At 44.0% G+C, this 27,598-nt stretch overlaps 1 protein-coding gene across 1 annotated transcript in view; it reads left to right on the top strand.

Annotated features, from left to right (window-relative positions):
* The window catches only part of SPTBN5 (spectrin beta, non-erythrocytic 5), a 2,284,272-nt gene that overhangs the window by 1,864,262 nt on the left and 392,412 nt on the right, over positions 1–27,598 (top strand). The window contains exon 51 of the mRNA XM_086937224.1: positions 137–283. Within this exon, the coding sequence (XP_086793350.1) occupies positions 137–283 (147 nt within the window). The remainder of the gene's footprint in view (positions 1–136; positions 284–27,598) is intronic.

Consider the following 27,598-nt stretch of genomic DNA (forward strand, 5'->3'; position numbering starts at 1 on the left):
CATTGCAATTAAGTCAATTCAATGTGATTGTTGTACTGCTGCATTTCAGCACTACATGAAGCAATCATGTTGAATTACAGCATATCTGTTCTGGTTACACCAGTCCTGTAATTGAAGATTATCACTCTTTCTGCAGACTGCTACCTGGATGAACGAAAAGAACAGCATTGCCTTGGATGAAAACTGGCGCGATCCAAGCAACTTACAAACAAAGCTGCAGAAGCACCAGACATTTGAAGCCGAAATCATGGCCAACAGAAATAGACTCGACAGCATCCAAATGGTATGGTGATGAAGGAGGGTTTGGTTGGTTCATCTGTAAACACTTGAGAGAATCTCTTGTGAGATGGGTTCATAAAGAGATGCATGTACGACAATATTGACTAGGTGGCAGTTGGATTGACTAATGGATGACCTGATATATTAATGAGTATCAATTGCCTCTTTACTCTGAAGGAATTATGTTATATTAAAGCCCAGCATGTCCTGACACTTGAGTCAGAATGTACCTAAGCTTTTCTTTAGTGGGTTGAGTTAGGTACATGATAGTAGAGTAGGGACCTGATTCAGAGTTTGGCAGGCAGGTAGTTCTGTCACAAACATGGTGGATATCCCATCCACCTTATTAGAAGTGCATTATGTACTAGTGCACTTTTAATAGTGTGGATGGGATATGCTTCATGTTTGTGGCAGAGTACCACCTGTTGGCCAAATTCTGCCCTGGAGCAAATGGGGTTAGTTTTCCTATTATCATTTGGGCTGGACTTCTCATCTTAGTGAACGGCAAAATCAATTTTCAGGGTGGCCAATAAATATGGAAATTATATCCAGTGCAATTAATCATATGTGAGTTTACCTCATCCGTATTCATTGTGGATATCCTAAAACCCAAACTTGATTTAACTTTTCATTGAGTCGACCAGCAAAGTCCTACTGCATGGCAGTTGCAATTTATTCCAGCATTCATACATTAAATGGTCCTGTTACCTGATTTTTTTTATCCCAAAAACTCAATTGCTTTATCTGCTATTCATCGAATAAGTTTAGTGCCCTTAGGTGTAGAGCTCGTTAGGTTATGTATGATGGCATTTTTCTCAAGATATTTCAGAGTATTTCAGTGCACCATTTTATGGATCATAATTACTGTTCCTAAGATGCGTCTAGTCGGTGTTGGTGCCCTGTGATTCTACCCTAATATTTCATTTCTAATGGTTAGCCCCTTTTCTATTACCACTGTTCTTCTTAATGGGCTGTGGGCTATTTGCTGTTCACTGGGTAGTTTTGCAAGCGCTCCAGTGCAGAGTCTTTACTTTTACATTAGTTCATTGTTTAGCACGTATGATTGCTCATATCATCAAAGTCAACTGACAAGGGGGGTCATGGATACAGCCTACAATGATATTTGCAGCAATATATATCTTTATTTGCCTGGTCTTCTGTAGGTCGAAAATATGTTTCTGCACCGTACAATCTTCATTGATAGTCATAACAGCTAGAATAATTCCCTGCCGTTTTCACAGACTCCGGAACATCAATATATAGTTGAGTATCAAGCAGACAGCATGAAAACATTGTGTTTGAATGTGGAAATTTCTGAATGCTTCTGTTGAATGGAAGCTCAAAAAAGGTGTAATTTATTCTGCGTGTTATAAAATGATAAACCTGCCAGATGTAGTCATAATACCATATTGCAGTATCTTTTAATAAAAAACATAGGGTACATAAGTGTTTTATTTAGTAAACATGATTGCAAAAAATGCATCTAGTTGACGTTCATTCAAGAGTGACAAAGAAGACAAAAGGAGCCTATCCCATGACGAAACTGGAAAGCAGCTCTATCCAGCTTGCTTTGTACTGGCAGTTTGCCTCTCTCACTCGGGTAATTTTTCCAGTTTGTGATAGAAAAAGGATCCCAGAACACTGCTGAGGTTATTACCTCCAAAATACATATTTTTTATCAAATAGGTTTACTCCAGATAATTCACTTGACATCTTTTTCAACTTACTGTTGCATAAGCCTATTTTCCATTGTTTTTTTACAGGATTTTAGTCAGGATGCCATTACAATTCTCCAAATGTCCTTCATGTGGGAGAAAAAAAGCTGTTAAAGATGCCCACAATCGCTGTGTGTGGTTTTTACCTCGCTTCCACACTTTTAGTGAGTGTGACATATGCAAGAGAATTTCCAAAAGTACATTTAGAGACAGAGAAGGCATTCACCTTAGGGGAATAATAGGAAAAGAGAAAAGGTAGTGGTGTTCTCCTATGGGGATTATTCGCACAATCACAACAAGAGTAAATTGGATATTAGTTACAGGACCAAAATATAAGACTAATATAATATTATTAGCGGAGTGCAACAAAAACCCACGTCACTCACTACCAAGGGTGACTAAATGTTGAATATCCAGATTCAACATATACACATTAGAAAAACTGGGTCAGGCGTGCACCATCCTGAGTTACAGTAATAGGGCAATGATATAGTAATCGTACTAGTTTGAACATACACCGTACAGTCCAGTCTGAATTGGAGTCACAACAATTTGTTCAAAACAGGAAAATCAAATCAGTGTCCTTAAGGTTTGGAAATCTTAATTCCGTTTATTCATAAATTCATCACAATGGAAACAGCCGACACGTGTTTCATTAGTACTAAATAAGTACCACAACTTCCTCAAGGCTGATGAAGATTCTGAAGTGTAACAAGATGAAATATGGGGAATATACAGCGTCCTATTCCAATGTGGCCGCGAAATGTAAGTATTCTAAAATCACAGAATCTCGTCAGTGTTGACACCGAATATGGAGACTTGTGGTGGCGAAGTGGTAAGATTGCGGATTATATGGTAGAAAAAATCTGACAAATATCTAATGAATAATGTAGGGCATCCAAAAAGTTCGGGATGTCAGGAGTGACAAGGTGATCAAAGTAAATCGCTAAAGCTTCGGGATAACTCCCTTAGGGGCATGATAGAAAAATGAGTATTGAAGAGAAGAGAAAGAGCCAGAGACTTGAAATATCGATCTCTCTGAACGATCCTCTTTTTATCATCCATCCTCTGACAAAACATCACGGGAGGATCAACGGGAGAAAGGCAACATCATTCCAGTCATCATTGTGAGACAACATTGAGACCGCAGTCAATGTTGAGGCCATCACAGTAAATTTGTTAGCCTTCAGGTTAAGAATCTGCAAAACAAAGTCACAAACATCAACTATATTATTTGTCAACGTCGATAAAACACCTGTCGGCATAAAGAACCATTTTGATTTCGAGAACATACTATGTTGTTGGTATAGTGGACACCGTAGAGACCTCTTACATCAACCTCGAAGTCACCACTGACTACGAAAAAACTGAGACTGTTTACATCATTGCCTCAAACCTCTGAAGTTTGGTCCATATCACCATCTACAGTCCAAACTATATTTTTGTCTCCCTCCCACGCTATTAGATCTTCTGATGATCAACAAAATCCCAGAAAAAAGGTATAGGGAGGAAACAACTTCTTATTCAACAGAAAGATATAGACAAACATCTTTCCAAGAACTGGAGCCATTAGCATATCAACACATCACTCCAACTATATCACTGCAAGAGCTGTTACAGATTCCTCCGCTACCTCTTAATCTTTCACCTCTAAGGAGAGCCTAAAGAGCAACTTCAATGTTTCCAGTTTGAAAGTGTAAACCTCCATCACTAGTCAGGTTTCCAGGCAGGTCACAACAGCCACAGAGGAGAAGACACACTTCTCCTGAGTTTCCTTCACAAAGGAGAAAAAGATCAAGTTCACAATTCAACTCTTCATATGTAGATACGTATATGGATACTTATGTGGATGTCACATCATACACTCCTACCTCCCAGCTCATCTGACTCATATTTCATCAGTTGATGTTAACATAATTTTTCAAGGCATATTACTCAGAGGAGCCGCAACGTTAATTATTTCTCTTGAAACTCCTCAACCATTGGTGCCTATCATGTTGGAGATGTTACAATCTAGGCCTGCACCTAGATTACTGTGACTATAGTAATAGGTCTTCTTGAGATAGCAGAGGAGAAATGTTTAACAGCGGCTACAGTGAAAGCAGTTACACTACGCTTACTGAAAAGTGCAAATCTACCAACCAGGACCCAAGGTTCCCTAAAACAGATACAAAACTGGGTTCAGTCATAGAGACAGCCATCAGGAAAATACATGCTTCTGCACCAGAGTCAGCCGCTCCACTGGAAAGGGAAAGCAAACCCTTTGATGCTGTGGGCAGAAAAATGTGTGGAACTGCTTCAACACAATTGAAAAATGCAAGTTCTGCTCAGAAGGTACCACAGCAAAATCTGGTATGGAAGGAAATCCTTTGATTTGCTGAAACATCCCCAACAGGAGTATTTGCAAATGGTGATGGCAAATCAAATAATTGGTACTGCTAAGGATGCTATAGAACTTTCTGCTACCGATTATTGTCATGGCTTATCTGTTTGCGGATCTTCTTGGCTCAGATTATCATTCTTGAAGCCAGACTCACAATGAAAAATAGCAAATCTCACTTTTCTAATGCATCCCTGTTGGACTTGGCCCTTAAGGCAGGTTCACCCCTAATCTTTTTGCTTTTAATCTGTGATATGCGTGGATGATTTTCTGGTCTGTGCGCACTTTTTCTCTGTGTAGCAGAGTAAAGTGCGTGCATGTAGTGAGGCTGGCCTGCTCTCCCATAGGGATGCATGGGGAATGTCTGTGTCCCTAGTAATTCCTGATGCGTGGGGAGTGCATGCTCGAATTTGGTATGTGCGTGTTCGTGGGAATGAATGCTTCGCAATGATGTATGTTGCGTGAATGTGGCATGTGTAGAAATGCCATTTCTGGGACTTGGCATATTAATGTAAAATATGCCTGCAGTGTGATTGGCTGGAGCTGGCTGGTGAGCCTGGCTCCAGGAAGGCTGGACGGGTCTGCCCGGTGGTGAGTGTGAGATCAGCATGCTTGATGGCTTGGGAGGAGTGCACTTGGTCCCTGCTGGGCCTGGACTTTCCCCGGACAATGCTGGCTCCACCCCCTGTAGTGCGACTGATGGCCCTAGCCCTGCCAGTGAATAGAGAGGGTGGTTGGGGTAAACAGAGTACTTCAGAACCAGCTGCGACTGGTTTTCCCCCACCCTGCACCCTGAGACAAAGGGTTTGTCTGTATAAGAAGGGGCTGTGTCCCCATGCAATTTGTCCTGTTCTTGGTTCTGCCTAGGATCTTGCCAGAGGGGGCTGCTGCTGCTGCAGGGGCCAAGAGGACCGCCACTTGGCTGTCTCCCTGCCTGGAGACCCAGTGTGCTGGCTCTGGCCCTGCCTTGCCCCTCTGCCTGCCTCCAGACCCTGCTGGAGCTGTTCTTGTGCCTGGAGGCGCCCTGATCTGATTTATAGCGCTAGGCGCGCTTTCCTTATGCCCCAGCGCTCAATAGCGCTTTGCTTGTCCTTCTAGCGCTGAGCGCGCTGATCCTGTGCTCCCAGAGCGCTTGGGAGCGCTTTGTCGATATTGCCGGTGCCCACCCGGCATTGGAGCTGATTTGCCGATTTTACGGCATTAGCGAGTGCCACCTCGCTTTATCTTTCATTTGAAGGCCGGTGCCACCCGGCATTGCCCCGTACTTTGATTTTATAATTACCACGAGGGAGCCCACTCCTCGGGTACTGGGAGCCCGCCTGCCTACCTGAAACGGGCCGCCGCGCTGCCCGCGACGACCCGGAAGTGTTCTGGCCGACCGGCCAATAGCAGCGCGGCCCCTGAGAGGCCGACCGGAAGTCCCGCCTCCGCGACCCGGCAGCGAGGAGAGAGGCGCCGCCAGCGAGGCTCCGAGGAAGAGGAGCCCCGCGCTGCAGCGGAGAAGAGCCGGCAGTGTTCCTGCCCCCGCAGCACCAGCGCGATACCGGTGAGTGCGGGGACAGGGTCCTTTGTTCCTCGAGCGGCCCCGATTGGCAGAGGGCCGTTCCAACGCTACTGTATTCTTTGTGGAGCCCCGAGGCTCCTGGGGGCATGTCTTCGAGCCCGAGGCTCCGTGGGGCATTTTTACTGATCCAGAGTCCCCCGTGAGGGACTCCAACGACCCCATTGTGCTGTGCGAGCCTGCAAGGCTCTGAGGGGCCATTTTGTTCGTTGAGAGCCCAGCGAGGCTCCTTGCCCACAGTCCATTATTGCCCACATTGAGTGAGAGCCCTGAGAGAGGCTCTGGGGGCATTTTGATTATCCTGAAGAGCGCTGAAGCTCTATTTGCGCATTTTGCTTTGGTGAGCCCTTGTGAGGCTCCTTGCCCACCTTTGTTCTTGAGCCCTCCTGGCTCCAACGTTGCTCAGTCATATTTACAACTGTCCAGCACTTAGTGGACAGTTGCCACGTTTAGGTTTGTGTGCTGTGCTGCCTGCGCAGACCCCCTGACACTGAGACTCAGGGCATTCCGCCCCTTTCGAGGCCAGTTGGCCTGAGGGACATTTATGAGTGTTGTGCTTTGTGCACCCCGCGCATTGTAATTTCTTGTTATGCAATTCTTGCGCATGTGTTCTAACCTGTACCTTTTCTAAAAGTGACCTGATTAGGTATTCTTATGGTTATATCCATTATGCTAAATGTGACCTGCATAGTAGATTGTTGATGGTTTATGTTTAGGTTTCCTTCCCTTTGCTAAGAGTGAACTGCTTAGGTGTTGGTATTCCTTCCTTAGGTCCTAGTTACCTGCGTGATTTACCTACAGTGTGTTAGGGTTGCGTAGGAGGTCCTTACTGTTCCAGTGATTACTGGATGTGTGTTGCTTTTATAATTTTGGTGCTACTCATTCTATGTTTACGACATAAGTGTATATCTACCAGTATTAGTATCTAACAAGTGCCTACCCCTGACAGTGGTCCATGTGGCCCTGTCCTGTACATAATTCCCCTTGTAAATTCTGCCCGTGCCTCTGGCATATTGTACAGTTTGCGTGTGTTATCTAATGTGTTTTGTTTATTATAATACAAAGGCTATTTTTTATATAACCTTGTGTGGAGTCCTTCTTTGTGGTGGGCCTTGGGTGTTGTTGCTGGGGTGCGTGCGCAAATACTTAACTCATACCGCCTCCAAGTTTAGCCTAGACTGCTCGCGCCACGCTACCTAGAGGGCGAGTGGGGGTTGCCTTGGTGTGTGACTCCCTTGCCCTGACTTTAGAAGTGGTGATCCCTGACTGACCTCGACGCGAGTCTTGGCCGGCCAGGGTCCCGTTTCTAACAATCCCTATTTTGCAAACATACCCAAGATGAAACGCTCCTTTGAGAAATGGGATTTTTGATTAAAAACCCTTTTGAAGCAGCAACCACAAACCATGTCGGGTAAACCACAAAAAGTCACTAAATTAACTTGTACTTAACCCTCTGTTAGCTTGGCACTAACGCAGTCAGGATTAACTTAGAGGCAATGTGTAAAGTATGTATGCAGTACACAAACAGTAATAAAGTAAAAACACAGAACACAAGAAACATACCACATCAATTTAGAAAATAAGAGTAAAAGTTAATAAATAAAATGAGACCAAAACAACAGGAATTCAATCCGAACAATCAAAGCTATACAATTTCAAAGATTTAGGTAAGCACAAAGCACCAGTTACAGTTATCTGGTTGTGCGAGACTGGAGGAAAGTCACAAGTTCAGTCCGTCTGTGATGGAGTACTGGCCGGATGAATGGACCAGGTTATTCACACTGAAAAAGTTACCTTTTCAAAGTCTTGCACGAGGAGTCCAGTTTGGGGGATTTCGGAGGCTGTGAGGAGCAGGGAGAATGTAGTGGATGGTCATCACTGTAGCGCAAAGGGCAGACCTGACTTAGCGTACGGTCGTTGTTATAGTGCAAAAATTCTGTCGGGCTTCGCGGATAGTAATTTCTGGAGCTTTGTGTTGGCAGTCACCGCTGTATCGCAGAGTGCATATCAAGCATTGCCAGTTGTCAATGTAGTGAAAACAGTAGGGTTCACCGAGCTTCGCGTTGCTGTTCGGCACAGGTGGCAAGATCAAGGCAGGAATCGGCATGTTCCATGTTGCAAAGAGCCCAATGTGAGAAGTTGGCCTGGTATATGCTGTCCACTACCTAAAGGGGGCACCTTGCACCAGTCCAAACGACCAATATTGATGATTAGGTCAAAGACAACCTTTAAAGAAAGCTATCATAGTGGTAGCTGTGGAGAGCAGCCTTCGGGCTAAGTCTCGAAGGAATGTAAAGCAGCTTGTTTGACCAGATTAGAACCTACTGAATAACCAAATGAAAGGAGAACCACACAAGAGATATATAAAATATATGTATTTATTACTAAACATTCTCTACTAACCTCTCTATGAGATTAGAGCACAAAACACACAATATTAAATCACTAGAACAACAGTAAATAGCACAATACACTGTGGGCTCAAGGGGGAGACTAAACCATATACTAAGAAAGTGGTATAAGTACCAGACCTAACTAGATACAGTGCCTAGAGCACATAGAATCGCTGGGATCCAAAGGAACCACCCAAAGTAGTGACACAGGGGACCCACGGAGGATGGGTGCAGTGTGAGAACATAGACGCGAGCTCCGTCCAACTCTATGGGAAAGTTGCGGTTGGAAAATTTAAAATTAAGGACACTTCAGAGAGGACTTCAAGCAAACCCTTTGGAACATCGAAGGGTCTAAGACCAGCACTCTTGTGAGTACCGGATTACCCATGTTACCTATCTCAGGAGAGCCGGGTGCATAGGTGTCAAGTGATGTCAGAAACCTTCGCCGTTTTCAATGGCGTGACTCAAAGAAGTGCTGCTGCCGGGAAGATGAAGTGAGAAGAACCTGAAAGCAGAGATGACAGAGTCTGGGTCACTTCAGGGTGACCAGGGGCTCGTTAGAAAAATGCCCACCGATGTCGTGTGCTTCAGGTGAGATGCCGGGGAGCTTGATTCTGCAGCCATGGGGACCAGGAGACGTCGACGATGGCTGGAGGTGAGCTGTTCCACAAAGGATGGCGAGTGCTGAGGGGTCAGTGTCCAGATTGAACACCAACAAGCCTTGGCAAATGCACCCCACGCGGGCAGAGGAAAGTAGGCCCGGTGTGGACCAACAAGGTCCTGGAGACTCTCCAAGCTATGGGGAGTCAGGGCACATCTGGAGCAACCCTGGAGGCCTAATAGAAATCAAAGTTACCTTCACAGGGACCCACAGGCCAACGGATCAGGGATCGCGAAGGGACCTCGAGCTGAATCACAAAATACCCGCCCACTGAAAACTCGTGGAGTGTAGGCCGGAAGGAAGGAAGGGGTGGGACAAACTCTGGGGACCCACCTATGTCATTCCACCCATGTCCTTTGTCCAGTTTCGCGGCAGCCAATGGCTCCTGCAACCGGTTTGAACTGGACTATGCACAGGGACACCAAATGTGCCCCCCAGTGCAGACTTCAAACCCTCTCAGAGTGTACCCACTTATCCCCAATACACTAAATCCTGTCTGGGAGGTGGTCACACCTCCCTGTGACAGGAAACCTATTGTCCAGCCTCCCCTGCTCAAGCTCAGCTCAGCAGCAGGAGGGCAGACGCATCTCTGTGGCTGACAGTATCCATTTTGTGATGCCCAGATCGAGAAAGCTGTTACCGGGTAGCCTGGTGACCCACAATAGTGGATCTACAAGGGAGGAATCCCACCTCACACCAGTTACTGGTGTGGAGGTATGATTCCAAGGTGTTTGACACCAAACATGACATGTTTCTAAGCAGCCGTTTTAGCATTTACCACAAGGTTATAATGCACTTAAATATATATGGTTGGCTGCATCACAAATAACCCCGGAAAATAGGTTCCGAAGGCTGCAGAGGGGCTCTGCTCTTGCATGGGCACCCTCACACATAAAACCCAGGACCTTGCCTTCAGGATTGATAAGGCCTGCCATAGGGGTGAGGTTTATATGTGCAGTGATTTAGGATAGATATAGTGAACCTATATCTAAGTAAGGGGTGCATGCACCACCTTCCACTGACCTGTGGTGTCAGTTTGAATTGTCTCTCAGGGGTGGCATAATACATGCTGCAGCCCCTGGGAGGCTTCTGGGGTACCTATGCTCTGGGTACATAGTGTATACTAGGGACTAATAAGGGTTCTGCAGTATCCAATCTGGAGTGTAGCTAAAGTGCATGCTATCAATTTAGATGGGAAAGCAGCTAGGCTGGGGTCCTGGATAGCAGGACCCCAGCCAGTCTAAGTCAAAAACAGTGAAACATCAGCAAAAAGTGGGGGTAACTATAAGAAGCAGATCCTACTCTCCTACGCCCAAAACTTCAGTATTTCTCCTTTTTCTTCATAAGAGTGCACTTGCATTCTGATGGCAACCAAGGGCCCTCATGGGAATCAGGAACGCACTCTAGCAGAGGCCAGCAGGGCTCAGGCAACTCCAGTTACAGGTCCAGGCAGTGCCAGTTACAGGATTTCAGCTGGGCAGTTGCAGGGGGCCTCTGGAGCTTCTTGTGTCCCTGTAGCTTAGAACAGGAAGTCAGCCAGCTGACTCTTGTAGTCATATAGGTAGCCTGGCATGAAGGGTGCAGGTCCAGTCTTCCTTTTCAGAGAGCGGACCCGTATTCTGCTAGAAGGGCAGCCCTTCTTCTGCAGTGTCCACTGGTCCAAGCGTGTACTGAAGAGTTGGTCTGAAGGTCCAATATTTATACTGGGTGCCTGTGTTGAAGTGAGAGAAAATTCTAGACTTTCCTACACACCTGGTTCTGGAATTTCCTTCCTTTACCTGCCCTGGCTCCACAGGGTGTGGGCTGACAATAGGCTTGTATACAACGCTTTGTCAGAGTGCTGAGGAAACCCCATTGAAATGTAATTGGGGAAGGGAACAGCTCCTTTCCTCCCATCCTGCCAAGATGGCCCATCCTGACAAAAATTAGTCACCCTTTGTCTCAGTGTCTGGAAGGAATACATAAAGGCCACCTGCCAACTACAGCCATTCGTGTGACCCGGGATATAGGCTGCAAGCACAAATAGGATAAGCAAATGTCACCTTTTTAAAGTGGCATTTTCAGAATTGTAACTTTAAATCCAACTTTACCATTTAATTTGAGTGTGAACATGATATTCCTCCCTATTCCCTTTCAAAAGTTATCACTTATTAAATGTAATAAGGTAACTCAATGGTATCCTATGGGAGAGGTATGCTGTGCTGTAGTGGAAAAAATGTATTTGAGGGCTTTTCACTACCAGAGCATGTAAAACTTAATGCCCATGTCCATGACTTTTTAAATATGGGCTACTCTAGAGGGTGACTGCTAAGTATTCTAAAGGAAAGTTTAGGCCTGGCAAACGTTTATTTTGCCAGGTTGAAAATGCAGTTTGAAACTACATACAGGCTGCACATAAGTAGCCCTTCAAAACATGCCTCAGGCAATGGCAGGCCTGAGGCATGTTTCAAGGGCTACTTAAGTGGTGCAGACCCACTAGTAGCATTTAATTTACAGGCCCTGGGAATATGTAGTAGCACTTTACTAGGGATGTACAAGTTTATGTTTATGTTTATGTTTATGCGATTTTTATAGCGCGCAACTACCCATAGGTGTCTCGGCGCTTAGAGTACAGAGCCATCGCTGAGGCTGAAAGATTATAATGCAAAGAACCAGGTTTTTAGTTTTTTTCTGAAGTTAATGAGGGTGGGGGCAGTTTTGATGTGTAGGGGTAATGTGTTCCAAAGTTTAGCTGTAGAAATAGTGAAACATCTGTCACCCCAGTTAGCTTTTTTTGTACGTGAGACTTTCAGCAAGTGAGCTGAGGATGAACGTAGTATTCTTGAATGATGGAGCGGAGAGAGGGCATTTTTAAGAAACTGTGGGCCTGTATTATTGATGGCTTTGTATGCAATGCATAGTGCCTTAAATTTTGTCCGGTTCCTGATTGGCAGCCAGTGCAGCTGTCGAATATAAGGGGAAATGGAGGTGAACTTGGGAATGCCCAGTAAAATTCTGGCCGAGGCATTCTGGACTAGCTGCAATCTGTTAAGGACTTTTTCTTGGGCATTGAGAAGAAGGGCATTGCAGTAGTCGGTTTTTGAAAAGACCAAAGTACTGATTAGGGTTTTGCCGGCCGACGACGGAAGGTATGGCATAAGTTTCTTAATTTTTTTCAGAATGTAGAAGGATGAGGACACCACAGAGTTGACATGTTGCTGGAAGGTCATTTTGTTATCAAATATGACTCCGAGGTTGCGAACCGTGGTGACAGGTTGAGGAGGGATTCCCATCTCGGGTGGCCACCATTGGGGGGACCAGGTTGGTTCCAGTTTCCCGAATGTCATCACCTCTGTCTTATCAGAGTTCAATTTAAGACAGTTTGATGACATCCAGGAACTGATTGCCCGCATTCCCTCTTGGAAATTTGCTGCAACTGAAGTACCATTGTTGTGTACCGATAGCACCAGTTGGGTGTCGTCAGCGTATGTTGTAAGGGCAATGCCGTAAGATTTTATTACCCTCGCTAAGTCCGAAACATAAATGTTAAATAATGTCGGGCTCAGCGAGGAGCCCTGTGGTACACCGCAAGGAAGTATGAAGGTGCGGGAGGTGAACTTGTCCATTTTTACTGTCTGTGGACGATCCATCAAGAATGAGGCAAGAAGTTCTTTCGCCTTATTCTGAATTCCTATTAATGAGACACGGTCGATCAAGGTGGCATGAAAAGTAAATTATAAGTGCCAGCTGGGTGTAAGCCAATTTTACCATGTTTAAAGGAGACAGTACAAGCACTGTGGAACCTGTTAGCAGTGGTAAAGTGCACTGAATTCTAAAGCCAATCCAACAAATTTCACCAAACAAGCGAGGAGTATGCAAAAACTCTGAGGGAAGACCACCTTAAGGCTGACAGATCTATCAGCTTCGAATGAAAAATCAGGGTGAGCCACAGAGGAACAAAAAAATATTTTCTAGACAATATAGGCTGAAGGAGTGGCATTTCTTCCAGCAGAAGGTTCAACACCTAAAATAACGGTGAGCCCACAGCAACAGAAGCATCATCAAAAACAATAATTTCAAAGAAGATATCAGAAGAGCAAAACATCACCTCCAAAGACTTTGAATTCAAGAAGAAGACATTCCTCAGGAAATAAACAATGATGGCTCAGTACTTCCCCCCCAGTTACCCATTCCTGTAGGGGGAGCAGTAATGAAACATCTGAAGAGCGGAAATTAATAACAACTGATAAATGAGTCCTACAAATCATACAGCAGGGATACTAAACGAATTTCAGAACATTACCACCTTGTGTTCCTCCAAACCAAACCAACATCAAAACCTCAGATCAACACCCTAAAGAAGGAGACCCAACTTCTATTAGGAAATTCTCACTACCAATACACTGTTTTACCATTCGGACTAAAGTCCGCTCCAAGGAATGTTTCAAAATGCATGTCCGTAATTGCCGCCTATCTCAGAATAAATAAAACAAATTGTGTACCCATATTTAGATGACTGGCTTATAAAAGCCAGTTCTCTTCCAGGGGATACTCATCAATAGTCATAAGCACTGAATAGTCTCACCCACGTGCGGGGACCATGGAGTATTAACAAGAGTTCTCCAGTATTGGGGTTTCATAGATTCACATGCCTGAATCATTCCCCGTCGTCAGAGTGGGAGTCTCATGGTACACAAAAAAGCAATAATTATGCACATAATGACCAAAAAACCTTGGTAACATAAAACCAGGAAGTAAAGTAGCCCAAAGCTACCAGAAAAAAAGTTCCACATCTATGACTATCCTAGTCATTATACATAGTCTAAACTGCAGCCAATCAGGCAACAGAACCCACCAGAATGTTCTCCTCAGAGGCTCAGGCTCTCAGATTTTCTACCAGATGTCGTGTCAGGGGAGTCTCCCTGAGCTCTGCTCAGTATTTCTCAATTCTTCAGGAATTTCTACACTTAGGATGTCTTCTTCCAAGAAATCTTTATTCAGACCTTGTGAATCTTGTGGTAAGCTCCGGCTTTTCTTTGAAGATCCCCACAAGAAATGCATTTACTGCCTGTACCCGGATCACCAGGTGAGAGACTTCAAGATATGCAGGACCTTCCCTCAGAAAATCCTCAGGGACAGAGAGGGGCATCTACTTCTGTGGCTACAGAAGCTTATAGACCAGGACAGTCCAGTTTTCTGAGGTGGCAAGTATTGCCTCTGGGTCATCTGTGTCCTCTAGGAAGAGAGCTGCTGAGGAGGTTTTGTCTTCTCCTGGGGCTAAGGTGTTGAGGAAACAACAACCCTCTAAGGGTTCTGAAGTGCCTTCCACCTCAAAAAAGGCTACCCCACCTTCTAAAGGCAAGCCTTTGACTTCCACGCCCCCGAGAAAGGCAGTGAAAACTCTACCTTCTAAGCTAACTTCTGAGAAGATTCTCCCTCAGAAGAAGACCCCATCGTCAACATCGTCGTCAACGACTCCCTGGTCGACGAAGATTACCGTTGACGCGACTTCTACATCCACAGTGAGCTTCTCATCACCGAGGCCTCAAATGATTATGTCCTCGGCTTCATCCCCGTCGATTGTCTCCGTCTCTGTGAGACCCATCTCGGCGACAAGAGAAACAATACCTATCGTCGGCGTCCTGCCGGCGACGAAGATTAGAAGAACCTCGTCGACGATGGCCTCGTCGACGACCACCTCATCCTCCAAGGTTGCCTCGTCGACGGCTTCCTTGTCAACGGCGAGCTCGTCGTCGAGAACTACATTGTCGTTGACGGCAGTATCGTCAACGAAAACAACTTCGTCAACGGAAACTTCCTCGTCAGCGGTTTCACCTTTGGTTACAGTCTCATCGTCGACGACCCCGTCGACTGCCCTCGCATTGACGTAGAAGCTGTCATCTTGTACGGAGCTGCTGGTCTGATCAGCGTCTACGACTATGACATCTACACCGTCTGCGACGACACCTTCTTTGCTACAGAGACGGCACTAGAACCCCTGTCTCCATTGCATCTTTCTCCAAATATGGTACCTATACAGGTTCCTGGACAACTACTGGATTCAGAGGAAAGTGAAGAGGACTCTGAGGTGGATGACAGGTTCCGACCAGCTAGAAGCCCTTCAGAATTGTTCATCAAGTATCAGGAGGATGATCAAGATGAGCAGCCTTCTCCTGAGCCTATGGCCCCACGTCCAGATACTATACCTTCAACTCAGATGCCTTTAGCTTTACTGAACAATCTCCAACATATGCTAGGCAACTATTACCGCCGGTTCCCTCCATTTGAATCGGCAGAGTCCGTTCCACCGACACCTCTTCCTCAGGCTTCCACCTCAGCATTCCGGTCTCCTACACCACCTTTCTCTGTACTATTGCATCATTCTCCTGATGCACATTCTTCAGATGATGATATGGAAGAGGGTGAAGTAGATGAAAGATCTCTTCTGTCGGAGTGGGATGAGTATCAAATCCAAACCCCTTCTCCTTCAACTCCAGCTCCCGCTGATTCTCCTCCGGTGGCTATTGGTGGCTTCCACCTCCTCATGGAAAGAGCTACGAAATATTCCTTCTTCCCATGGAGATGAAAAAGGATGATTGTTTCCTCTACGACTTTAAGGATCAGCCAAGGAAACAGATACGATTGATACCCATTATAGATTTCATCTGGAAGGAGGGATTGAAGGTAATGTCAAGTCCTGCGTCTATCCCTCCAGTTTTGCCCCGGCTAGACAAAAAGTATAAAGTGCCCGAAAAGGCAGACTCCGTAATTGTTCAAGCTGCTCAAAGACGGGCTAGGAATCTGTCTTCTCCGATCACAGCCACAGCCACCTTACAGGGATGGCAGACGGTTAGACTCAATTGGAAAGAGAGTCTCCACCATGGCTGCGACAACAGTCCATGCAGCCAATTCACTAGACATCCTGGGTCGGTACGACCGACAAATGTGGTCAGACATCTCCCATATATTGACATGTTGCTGCAACCTTTGAAAGCTGAAGCTCCTAAGATTCTCTGCGTAGATTCAGCCGTGGATGTCGCATCCACAGGTTTCAGACAGCTAGCGGGTGCTGCGTTCTGCGTAGGCAAGGTTGGTTGAAGGCTACATCTTTTTGCCAGGAGGTCCAGGCAAAGATAATTGACATGCCATTTGATGGAGAGTCTTTGTTTGGTCAGCACGTAGAAGAATCCCTACAAACCATCAAAAAAGACCCCGAAACAGCCAGATCTCTCTGTACTTTACAGTTTCCTAAGTCGCCCTTTCGAGTTTTGCTAAAGGACGTGGTTCTTTCTCCAATCGAGGGAGCTACAGCCAGCAGATATCTTACCAATCGTATCAAGGAAATCAGCGGTACCAGTCCCAAAGACAGCAGTCGTATGGCCAACTTCACACTTCCTATTCCAAAATAAAAGGAAGCCTTCTTACCGCGGAAGAGATTAAAATAAAAAACAATGAAAACTGCCACCTGCCACTGCTTGTATCGCAGTCCTTTGTAAAGGTTGGAGGAAGAATCTCACAATTTTACTCAAACTGGTCCTCAATAACTTCAAACAAGTGGGTCTTAGACATCGTGGCAAAAGGGCATGCCCTAGAATTCGACAGTTTCCGCCAAATTTTCCCCCAAGAGGCCCACCTCCAACTCCTCTCAAGGAGCTGTTTTCCCAGATAAATTTGATGATAAAAAAGGAGCGATCGAAAAAGTCCCTCAGTTGCAGAGAGGATTAGGATTTTATTCAAGGTTTTTCCTAATAAAGAAAAAATCAGGAGAATGGCGTCCCATTCTCGACCTTCGCTCCCTCAAAAAATACCTAAAGAAATTGTCCTTTCGGATGTTAACGCTTCAAGAAATCCTTCAACTTCTGTCGGCAGGGGATCACATGTCCACCATCAACCTTCAAGATGTGTACTTCCATGTTCCGATTCTTCCCAGGCACAAAAAGTTCATGCGGTTCAGAGTGGCTGGCAGGGACTTCCAGTTCAAAGTCCTACCTTTCGGACTACGGTCGGTGCCCAGGGTGTTTACGAAGCTCCAGTAGCGGCGCACCTCCGTCTGGAAGGGATCCAAATATTTCCTTATTTAGACGACTGCCTTATCAAGGCAAGTTCTTTCTCGGACATAGAGACCCATGTCCAGAGATGTCTGTCCCTATTACAGTCACTGGGTCTCCCCATCAACTTCGACAAGCCCCATCTTGTTCCTTTGCAAAGACAAACGTTTTTAGGGGCAACGTTGGACACGCAACTAATACAGGCCTTTGTCTCAAAGAAAGGCAGCAAAAGATCTGCAAGCTAGCTCACAAGCTAAGATCAAAAGAGTCCGTTTCAGTCCAACAGTTCAAATCCTTTTTAGGAATGATCTCTTCTTGCATCCCCTTAATACCCAATTGCCGCCTCAGGATGAGGCCCTACAAGAAGAACTCAACCATCAATGGTTGCAAATCTCAGGATTGTTTGTTGATCTCGTTCAGGTCACTCCTTGGATGCGAGAAGCCTTCCTCTGGTGGACTCAGAAAAGGAATGTAGAGAAGGGATGTGCAATCCTACAAGACACGCCAAATTTTACAATCACCACAAATGTGTCCCACAAGGGGTGGGGAGCACATTTTCAAGGGCTAACGGTCAGCGGAAAATGGAGCCCTCAACAACGGAAGTGACATATCAACCGGCTGGAGCTACGAGCCATCTTCTTGGCCCTGAAATCATTTCAAACAGTCATTCTAGGAGCCACAGTACTGATTAGGACAGACAATACTACAAGTATGCACTACTTGAACAAACAAGGAGGGACAAAGTATGTCTCATCTCTCAGCAAGCCCAAGAAATCTGGGACTGGGCGATACAGCACAGGATCAAACTTTCTAGCCTCTTTAAAGACACCCTCGATATCTCCCCATTAGACATTGATGATGTCTCTGGCACAGAACTCCTAGGTTTTTCCGTTAAAATGCGGACCGAATTGCCCCTTACGGGCATGGTCTGTTACAGACCACCGGGAGCAATGAATGCGCAACAACAGCTCGAGCTGATCAATGTAATAAATAATATGGCCCTCACCCATGCCAGACTCCTCGTCCTGGGAGATTTTAATTTGTGGGCCAATGGAAGGTTGGATACAGCATTTAACTACCTGATCCAGTCCTGCGATAACCTGAGCTTGAGACAATGGGTGTCCGGACCAACACACACAGATGGGCATATCCTGGACATGATTTTTGCAGAGGAAGGCCTGATCACCATGGGGAATACACTGGCAGCGGGTTGGACAGACCATCATCTGGTCAATTTCAGTTTGAGAATCTTCAGCCAGATGGGACCTGCTGACGGGCTTGTAAGGACTTTCCGCAGGAGGGACTGAAAAGGCCTGTTGAGAAAGGTGAAAACGGGCCCCTTGTTCGATCTAGGATCCCTGGTTAACCTAGAGAAACAAGTCACAGAGAACTAAACTGCTCTCTGCGGACAGCTTACCAGGAGGATCGACCAACTCGCCCCTTTTATAAATTTTAAAAAAAGGGGGAATCCCTCAGACCCCTGGTACTCGGAAAATCTTAGGAACTTGAAGCTGGCCTGCAAAATGGCCGAAAGACAGTGGAGGAAGAACTATGGAGAGAGAGAGAAAGTCAGCTCGCGGCTCGCATTAATAAAATATAAAAATGAAATAGCTACGGCTAAGGCAGAATACTTTGCCTCCACCATCCTCAAAAGTACAAATAAATCCAGGGATATCTTTAGGATTGTGAGAGATATGACTCACCCCAACTCTATTAACAGTAAATTCAAACCCTCGCAGGAGCTGCGCGATGGCTTGAATCACTTCTTCCAAGATAAAATCAACACGATCATGGAAGGTCTGAAGGATTCGACCCCCCTTAGGCAGCCAGACCAGTTGAAGGGGGAGAGGTGTGACAACGGGGACAAGGACATCCGTTCAACAACCCCTAAGGTAATCTTGGATAGTTTCCTGATCCCTTCGAAAGAGGAGTTCACCCGAACAGCTTTGGGAATTTCATCTGGATCTCCTCTCGACCCTATCCCCCCTAAAATACTGAAGGAGCTCGGATCCAAGCTGTTCCCCATTTTGTACCAACTATGCTGCCAATCACGCAGCAATGGATTGGTACCATCTAGTTGGAAGCAGGCCATTTTCAAGCCACTTCTGAAGAAGCCCACTTTAGATCCGGGTAGTTATAAGAACTACAGGCCCATCTCCCTCTTGCCCTACCTGCCCAAGATAGTAGAGTGTCTGGTGAGTAGGGCGCTGTCTTGTTTTCTGGAGGAAAACAACAAACTGGCAGAGGAGCAATTTGGCTTCAGAACAGGACACGGAGCAGAGACAGCCTTGGTGACCGACTTGGACAATATTTGAATACGGGCGGACAGGGGACAATCGGCAACTCTGAGGACTGCACAATATACTATCCTTGCTGCCGGTCCAGTCAAGAAAGACAGTAGTCAGGAGCATATTTTAAGCCGTCTAGACTACTGTAATGCACTGCTTCTGGAATCCCCGGGATATCTGATTGCCAGACTCCAGAGAGTTCAGACAACTGCAGCCAAGCTCGCGTTTAGCCGCCCACGCCGCATTTTGACAACACAGGCTTTAGCGGAGCTTCATTGGCTCCCGGTAGCACAAAGGATTCTGTTTAAATCTTTGTGCGTTACGTTTAAGGCACTCCACGGGCAAGGACCAAAGCCGATCCAAGCCAGTTTTCAATGGTACGCACCCAGTCGCAACCTTTCATCCGCATCGGCCCATTTGGTCAGAATACCAAGGACGAAGAGGGCAACCATGGGAAGCAGAGCATTTAGTGGCAGCTGCCCGCCTATGGAACAGCCTGCCCTTGCATATCAAGAGCACACGGAACTTGCTGCCTTTTCGCAAGGAAGTGAAAACCTGGCTCTTTCCCAAAGACCGCTCCCAGAGTCTCTAACTTGTGTACCAGTGATGCCCTTCTAGCTATCTGTCTAGCGTTTTTTTTCCGGTCCGTATATTGTCTTTAGCTCCAGGATGCCCGCATGGTTACAGTGCGCTCTACAGATGGCAACAATAAATAAATAAATAAACATCAGAAGATGTCTCAAGTTCTATTTGCAAAGGACCTCTACCATTCGTAAAACAGATCAATTGTTTGTTGCCTACGGAACAATACGGCAAGGACATGCAGTCTCTAAACAGACCATAGCTCGTTGGATTTCTGCAGCTATTGACTTTTGCCATCAACAAGCTGGAAGACCTTTGCAGACAACTCCAAGAGCGCACTCTACGAGGGCGGTTTCTTCCTCGACTGCTCTTTTTGCTGGTGTTCTCCTTAAACAAATATGCAGAGCAGCAACTTGGTCCAGCAGACATACTTTTACCAAGCACTACTGTTTGGAGGCTGCCGGAAATGCTGATACGTCAGTGGGACAAGTGGTTCTCCGCAATCTTTTCAAATAAGGTGAGCCTCTGTTTTCCCTCCTCCTCTGTACTGCTTCTCAGACGCTTACTATCATGCCTAATATATAATAGCATTCCCATGTGGTTGCAAGCTTTCATGTGTTTATGGATAATTATAGCATTCTTAGTATGTAATTGCATATGCTTTCTTTATACAGATGTATGTTACAAATAGCGTCTTTCAAGCATCATTTTGGTACTGCTATCTTACTCTGATTCAGGCATGTGAATCTATGAAAGACACCCCAATACTGGAGAAGAACAATAGTTACTTACCTGTAATCTGTGGTTCTCCAGTATGGGTGTCTTTCATAGATTCACATGCAACCCGCCCACCTCCCCTCAGAGGCTGGTTTATGCTCTTATCTCTGGGTTACACTCTTGTGCGAGAAAATCTGAGAGCCTGAGCCTCTGAGGAGAACATTCTGGTGGGTGCTGTTGCCTGATTGGCTGCAGTTTGGACTATGTATAATGACTATGATAGTCATAGTTGTGGAACTTTTTTCAGGTAGCTTTGGGCTACTTTACTTCCTGGTTTTATGTTACCAAGGTTTTTTGGTTATTATGTGCATAATTATTGATTTTTTATGTAGTGTGGGACTCCCACTCCAACAACGGGGAATGATTTAGGCATGTGAATCTATGAAAGAGACCAATAATGGAGAACCAAAGATTACAGGTAAGTAACTATTGTTCATATATGCATATACATATGTGTGTGTGTATGTATATATATATATATATATATATATATATATATATATCAACTCACAATCCTGTCTCTTGAATTCTCAGCAGCAGTAAACAAACGAATTTCTTCTTTGCAAAAGGTAGGATTTATTCCAAATAAAACGGCAAACACTCTACGCGTTTCGGGAATCCTCTTCCCTTGCTCACTAGTAATAGTGAATAGTTTGTGATAGGCTTTTAACTAAACATGTGACAATTTACACCAAAAGAAATAAAAAGCAGACTGAAGCTGTTGTGACAAAATGTAAATAAAATGAACTGAACGGAACATTACTGCGGATTTCATGTGATATTTACAATCAGCTTTCCTTCTGTTTCTTTTCATACAGGGAAATAAATTACACCCAATAATTGTATCATTTCTCTGACGATTCCGTAGCTCTTATCTCATCGCTTCTTCCTGTTTTTTTCATTTGTTTTGTTCGTTTACTTGCCCTTGTGTTTAAAAAAATGTATTAAAGGGCTTTACTATCACAATCAGCAAGTTTCTCAATATACTATTGACCTCTATAGGTAATCGTTTTTAAAGCACTCGATCGGATACTTAATTACTCTGTCCTGCCCCAGTGGGCAAACAATATAGCCGCTATTACATTAATTAAACGCTTATTATAACAAAATAATCATCGCCACTGTGGGCTATTTTTCAAAAATGATACCATCCAGTAGAAGGCAGCTTTTACTTTCCACATATCTTCATTTCCGCAGTTTCTTATATGTTCTAGAAAAAATGTACAGATATAGAAAAACCCATAAATAATAACTCAATACACCACTAGTGATTAAAATCTTAGTAAAATTTGAGACATACAATTAGTCATTATGTCTAAACATTTTTATCAAAAAAGAGTCTTCCTCTGGTCTATACATTGGTAGCTTTAAAAACTTGAAACAATCTGTTAACCATATTCAGGTCATGCAATACAACTTCAGCCTCAACTTTCCTTAATCTGTCATCTTGTGTCCTAATCTAACCCAAATGCACTTCTAGTTCCTCGTCACAATTATGACCGATAGGAGCTAATGTCTGATACCTTATGATAAATCTTGATTCCAATCTCCGTAAATGCTGCACTCTGTTGCCCCCTCTTTCATCATGTTTTTTCATGTCCAGCACACAAAACCTAAGCAAATTTGTATTTTGACTGTGATGACTTTGGAAATGTCTGGCAATCTGATATGCTTTATACCCATTTTTTATTTCCTTTAGGTGTTCTAAAATTCTAATTTTTGCTTTGTGAATTGTGCTGCCTATGTATGCTTTTTCGCATGGGCAGAACAATGCATACACTGCAAATTCTGTATTGCATGATGTGTGCTCCTGTATTTTGAATGGTTGTGTATTGGGTGACAATCTGACCTCCTTGCAATTCCTACTGTTCTTGTAGGCTTTACAATTTCTACATGTGTAGAAGCCCTGTATTCCTGCTATTCTGTCTCTTACAGGTTCCTCTGTACTACATAATTGATCCTTGAGCGATTTAGCTCTTTTGAAAGTTATTTATGGGAAGGCTTCTATATATTCTGCAATCTAGGGATCTGTTTTTAATACTGGCCAGAACTTATTCAAGCTTCTCTTGATCATAAATGCTTGACTGCTATAGGTGGTGATAAAGCGGGTCTTGTCATTCGTCTGGTCTGTATTCTTTGCCTCTTTCTCTACCAGAAGCGAGTCCCTAGTTCTTTTCGAAACTGCAAATTTTGCCTTGTTGATGGTTTTTTGTGAATAGCCTCTAGTCACAAATAATCTGGTCATTTTTCTGTCTTCCGCTTCAAAGCTTAGTGCTGTGCTGCAGTTTCGTTTAGCTCTAAACAGTTCTCCCACCGGGATACTTTCAATAAGCGAGCTTTGATGGCAACTGCAAGCATACAGGAGACTGTTTCCTGCAGTGTTTTTCCTGAATAAAATACTCAGTCTGTTGTTCTCTACTCTTAGTTCCAAATCTAGGAATTCTAGGTTGTCTCTTGCCCAATGGCTTGTAAACTGTAGATTGTAATCATTCCTATTTAAGGATTCAACAAAGCTGGTGGCTTCTGCTTCTGTCCCAGCCCATACTACAAAAATATCGTCAATGTACCTTGCCCACCTCACTACCTTTTCTTTGTACATCGATGATCTGTAGACTACTTCCTCCTCCCAGTACCCCATGAAGAGACCCGCAAAGCAAGGAGCAAAGCAGGTCCCCATGGAAGTACCGAGGATTTGTTGATAGATCTTACTGTCAAAGAGGAAGTAGTTTTGTGTGAGGCAGATCCTCATTATTTCCAGTAGCCTTTGTGTATGATACAGGTATGAAATGGATCTCTTAGATAAGAAATGTTTGCATGCAACTAAACCTTGTTGGTGAGGGATGCAGGTGTAAAGGCCAATTATGTCAAGGGAAAGAAGAGAGTAATTCTCTTCCCATTTCAAAGTTTTTAAGAATTTCAAAAAATCTCCTGAATCTTTTACGTACGATGGGAGTTTTTGCATTAGGTTTGGCAGAAAATAATCTACATACCTTGATGCGTTTTCGAGTCAACTCCCTATCGAAGAGACAATGGGTCTCCCTGGTGGATTCTCCCGGTCTTTGAGAATCTTTGGTAAAAGATATAAAGCCGGGATCCTAGGGCATTTAAACTCTAGAAACTGAAATTCTTCATTTTCAACAAGACCTTTTTCTTTCCACTATGATAATTGCACATTAAATGCTCTAACCGACTGTTCGTATTCCATACGGTGTTATATATATATATATATATATATATATATATATATGTATATATATATATATCTGGAAACCCTCAAACCACTTCCTGAATTCTCCCAACGGCAGTCAGGCGAGGAAAGAGACACAGACCTCCGAAGTTTTCAAGTGGGCAGTATTTTATTCAGTGACCCAACACAACGCGTTTCAAGCCCGTAAGCCCTTGATCACGTGTCATAGATTGAATACACCATCATTCTAATTTAAAGTGCAAAAGCGCCCCTCCCACTGTTTGCATCACAGATCACATGTGTAAAAACATAGAAAAAATACTGTTGGTATAGTTTTCATCTATATTACCCATACCACTGTTTCCAATAGGCATATTTCTTCTGGCACATGATAGTAGAAATATAGCATACTTCTATAGCCATAATTTATGACTTTGATTTCATACATTCTCAATGTGCCACTGAACTTATTTAAAATAATAAATACAGTTCATATCAATTAAAACTACTTCTTACAAAAGGCTAAATCCCTTTTCAGTCGCCATATTTGAAACAGTTATCAAGGGGAAATAAATAACCGGTTAAATCCGTTTTATCAAATACCCTATGTAGGATAATTAGTTATAAGATGTTAATATAACTGAAAACAGTTTCTTTAGTTTATACACATTACATAGTTTATAGTAATGGAGAGGTTTTAGAAAAAGTGCTAAAAGTGCATCCCATAAAAAGTTGTAAAGTGCAAGTGCAAAATGGTGTAAATTTCTCAAATTAATCAAATGTATATGTAGGGTCCAATTTACTGTTTACCACAAGAACAAAAAATTAATTCATTCCTGGATAATACAGGTATCAGCAATATCTTAAAATCCCGAGATCATTTGAATATATAAAAAACAATTATTTAAATTTCATTGTTCTATTTTGAGAAATTCTTAGTGAGGGAAATTATGCATACATATTTTATATACAATCTTATTTACAAGGACAAATTCATATATTTACAAAACTGAAATGTTTGAACCAACGTGTTAAGCCCATGCTATGTTCAGCTTGTACTACAAAAAACTACGCATGTCTTCCGTTGTGTTCAACCCGTTGGGCCATTTGCAATCTAAGTCCAAGATGTATTTGGTCTCTAGTTGCCGGAGTTGGCGTTCTCTATTGCCCCCTCTCCTCTTTCTGCTAACAGCGTCAATTACATAGTAAGAAAGGCAGTTGATGTTATTGGCATGCACTTTCTTAAAATGTCTGGCAACAGGATATGTTGCATCGCTGTGCAGGATGGCCCTGATATGCTGCAAAATCCTGACGTGCACCTGTAGCTTTGTGCTACCAACGTAGCGTAGCCCACAGGTGCACGTCAGGACATATACAGCATATTCAGTTTTGCAGTTGTAATTGCCTCTTATCGGATTGGAAGTAGTCTTGAAAGGAGTATAATATGAGGACATGTTGCACCCAAAATTGCACGCTCTACAAGTTGTGCACTTGGTAAAACCTTTCTTGGTAGGCATCCAGGTAATGACTTTCTTGATTTCAGGGGATACCTTATCTAATCTTGTGCCCATAGTGCTGCTTCTTCTAAATGTGATCACTGGTTTAGCAGCTATCCTATTTTGTAAGATGTTATCTGTCAGTACCACAGGCCAATGCTTGTTAATAATAGACCTGATCTGACGTTCCTCTCTATTGAATGTTGTGATCAGCCTAGGAGTATCAATTGTCTGAACAGGGCTATCAGGACTGGTGATGTTAGGGCATTCCTCTTCAGAGAAAAGGCTACTTCTAGATCTAGTTTTGGCCTTCTCTTCTGCTTCCCTAATTATTTTGGTGGAGTATCCTCTATATATATATCACCTCCACATTGGTTCCGACTCAGGAGTTTGCAGCGCTCGTACATGTGCGTTGTCCTGCGGCTGAACCCACGCCGCTTAATATTCCAACAACTTCCCCACCAGGGGAAAAACGGATTGCACAACCAGTTGGAGTTTTACAGCAATCTCCTTTTATTACTCTAGTTACACAGGGCAAAAGCGCAATTGATCTACGCGTTTCGGTGTGTCCTTGACCATGACCTTGACCATGAAGGAGACTGTTTGTGGCTGTTTTTTTCCTGTGGAAAGCCACTTTGGCCATATGATGGTCGTTTTCTTCTCTCCAAGCCACGCTTCTCTCCCACCACAGTGGCCCTCTGGCTACGATTCATTGACGATCTTTTTCTACTGTGGAAAGGCACAGAAGCAGTGTTCCATACATTCTTCGATGTCCTAAATGATAACCAAGTGGGTTTGAAATTCACATTTACTATCAGTGCGAAGGAGATAGAATTTGAGACACAAATTGGCCTTCTCTTCTGCTTCCCTAATTATTTTGGTGGAGTATCCTCTATATATATATCACCTCCACATTGGTTCCGACTCAGGAGTTTGCAGCGCTCGTACATGTGCGTTGTCCTGCGGCTGAACCCACGCCGCTTAATATTCCAACAACTTCCCCACCAGGGGAAAAACGGATTGCACAACCAGTTGGAGTTTTACAGCAATCTCCTTTTATTACTCTAGTTACACAGGGCAAAAGCGCAATTGATCTACGCGTTTCGGTGTGTCCTTGACCATGACCTTGACCATGAAGGAGACTGTTTGTGGCTGTTTGGAAAGGCACAGAAGCAGTGTTCCATACATTCTTCGATGTCCTAAATGATAACCAAGTGGGTTTGAAATTCACATTTACTATCAGTGCGAAGGAGATAGAATTTGAGACACAAAGGTGTACATAGCCAATGAGAAAATTCAAACCACTGTCCACAGGAAAAAAACGGCCACAAACAGTCTCCTTCATGGTCTGAGTTTTCATCCACAAAAACTAAAAAAGAGCATACCGTATGGAGAGCTACTACGGATGAGAAGAAACTGCTCGGAGGACATTGAAATGGAGAAAAAATTCAAAGAAACCAAAGAACGCTTCAAACAGAGAGGATATAAAACAACTGACCTCAATGTATGCGAAACAAAAGCCAGAACAAAAACAAGAGCAGAAACCCTTCTAAATAAAACACACTCCATGGATCGATCCACAGAAGGACCATCGCAAAAAACAGATAAAAAGGAGGAACAGCCACGGGTGATAATGACTTTCAGCAAAGAGAGCTATAAAATACAAAAAGCCTTGATGAAATTTTGGCACGTATTGCGCAAAGATCCAGACATAGGAATGTCCATAGGCAACCATCCACTGATCTCATATAGAAGAGCGCCTAATCTCGCTGACCAACTAAGTCAAAGTCATTTTGGAAATGAGGAAACCAGAATCCTGGCTGGATATGAGAAAAGGATGATTCAGCAAATGCTCAACTTGCAAGGCGTGAAAGATAGGACGAAATATCAAAAACCTAAAAGACCCGGAAGGGAAGAACTTCATAATCAGAACTAGTATCACCTGTGACTCATCGTTCGTCGTCTATATGTTGCAATGTTTTTGTGGCAAAGCCTATATTGGGAGTACGACGTGTTCCCTCAAAACAAGAATATTACAACACATTCGTGCAATTCAGAATGGTGATCATTCATATGCTATTGCGAAACATATGGCCAACCATGAAACCAAAACTTGGTTAGATGTGAAATACTTTGGACTGGCAAGCATTCAACAGCACGAGAGAGGGGGAAACCGTACACAAAAACTGAGACGATTAGAATAATAATATATACTACAGATCAACACAGCCAATGTTCTTTCTCTTTTCTCA

The sequence above is a fragment of the Lissotriton vulgaris genome, chromosome 9 (assembly GCF_964263255.1).
Source record: "Lissotriton vulgaris chromosome 9, aLisVul1.2, whole genome shotgun sequence".
Classification (NCBI taxonomy): domain Eukaryota; kingdom Metazoa; phylum Chordata; class Amphibia; order Caudata; family Salamandridae; genus Lissotriton; species Lissotriton vulgaris.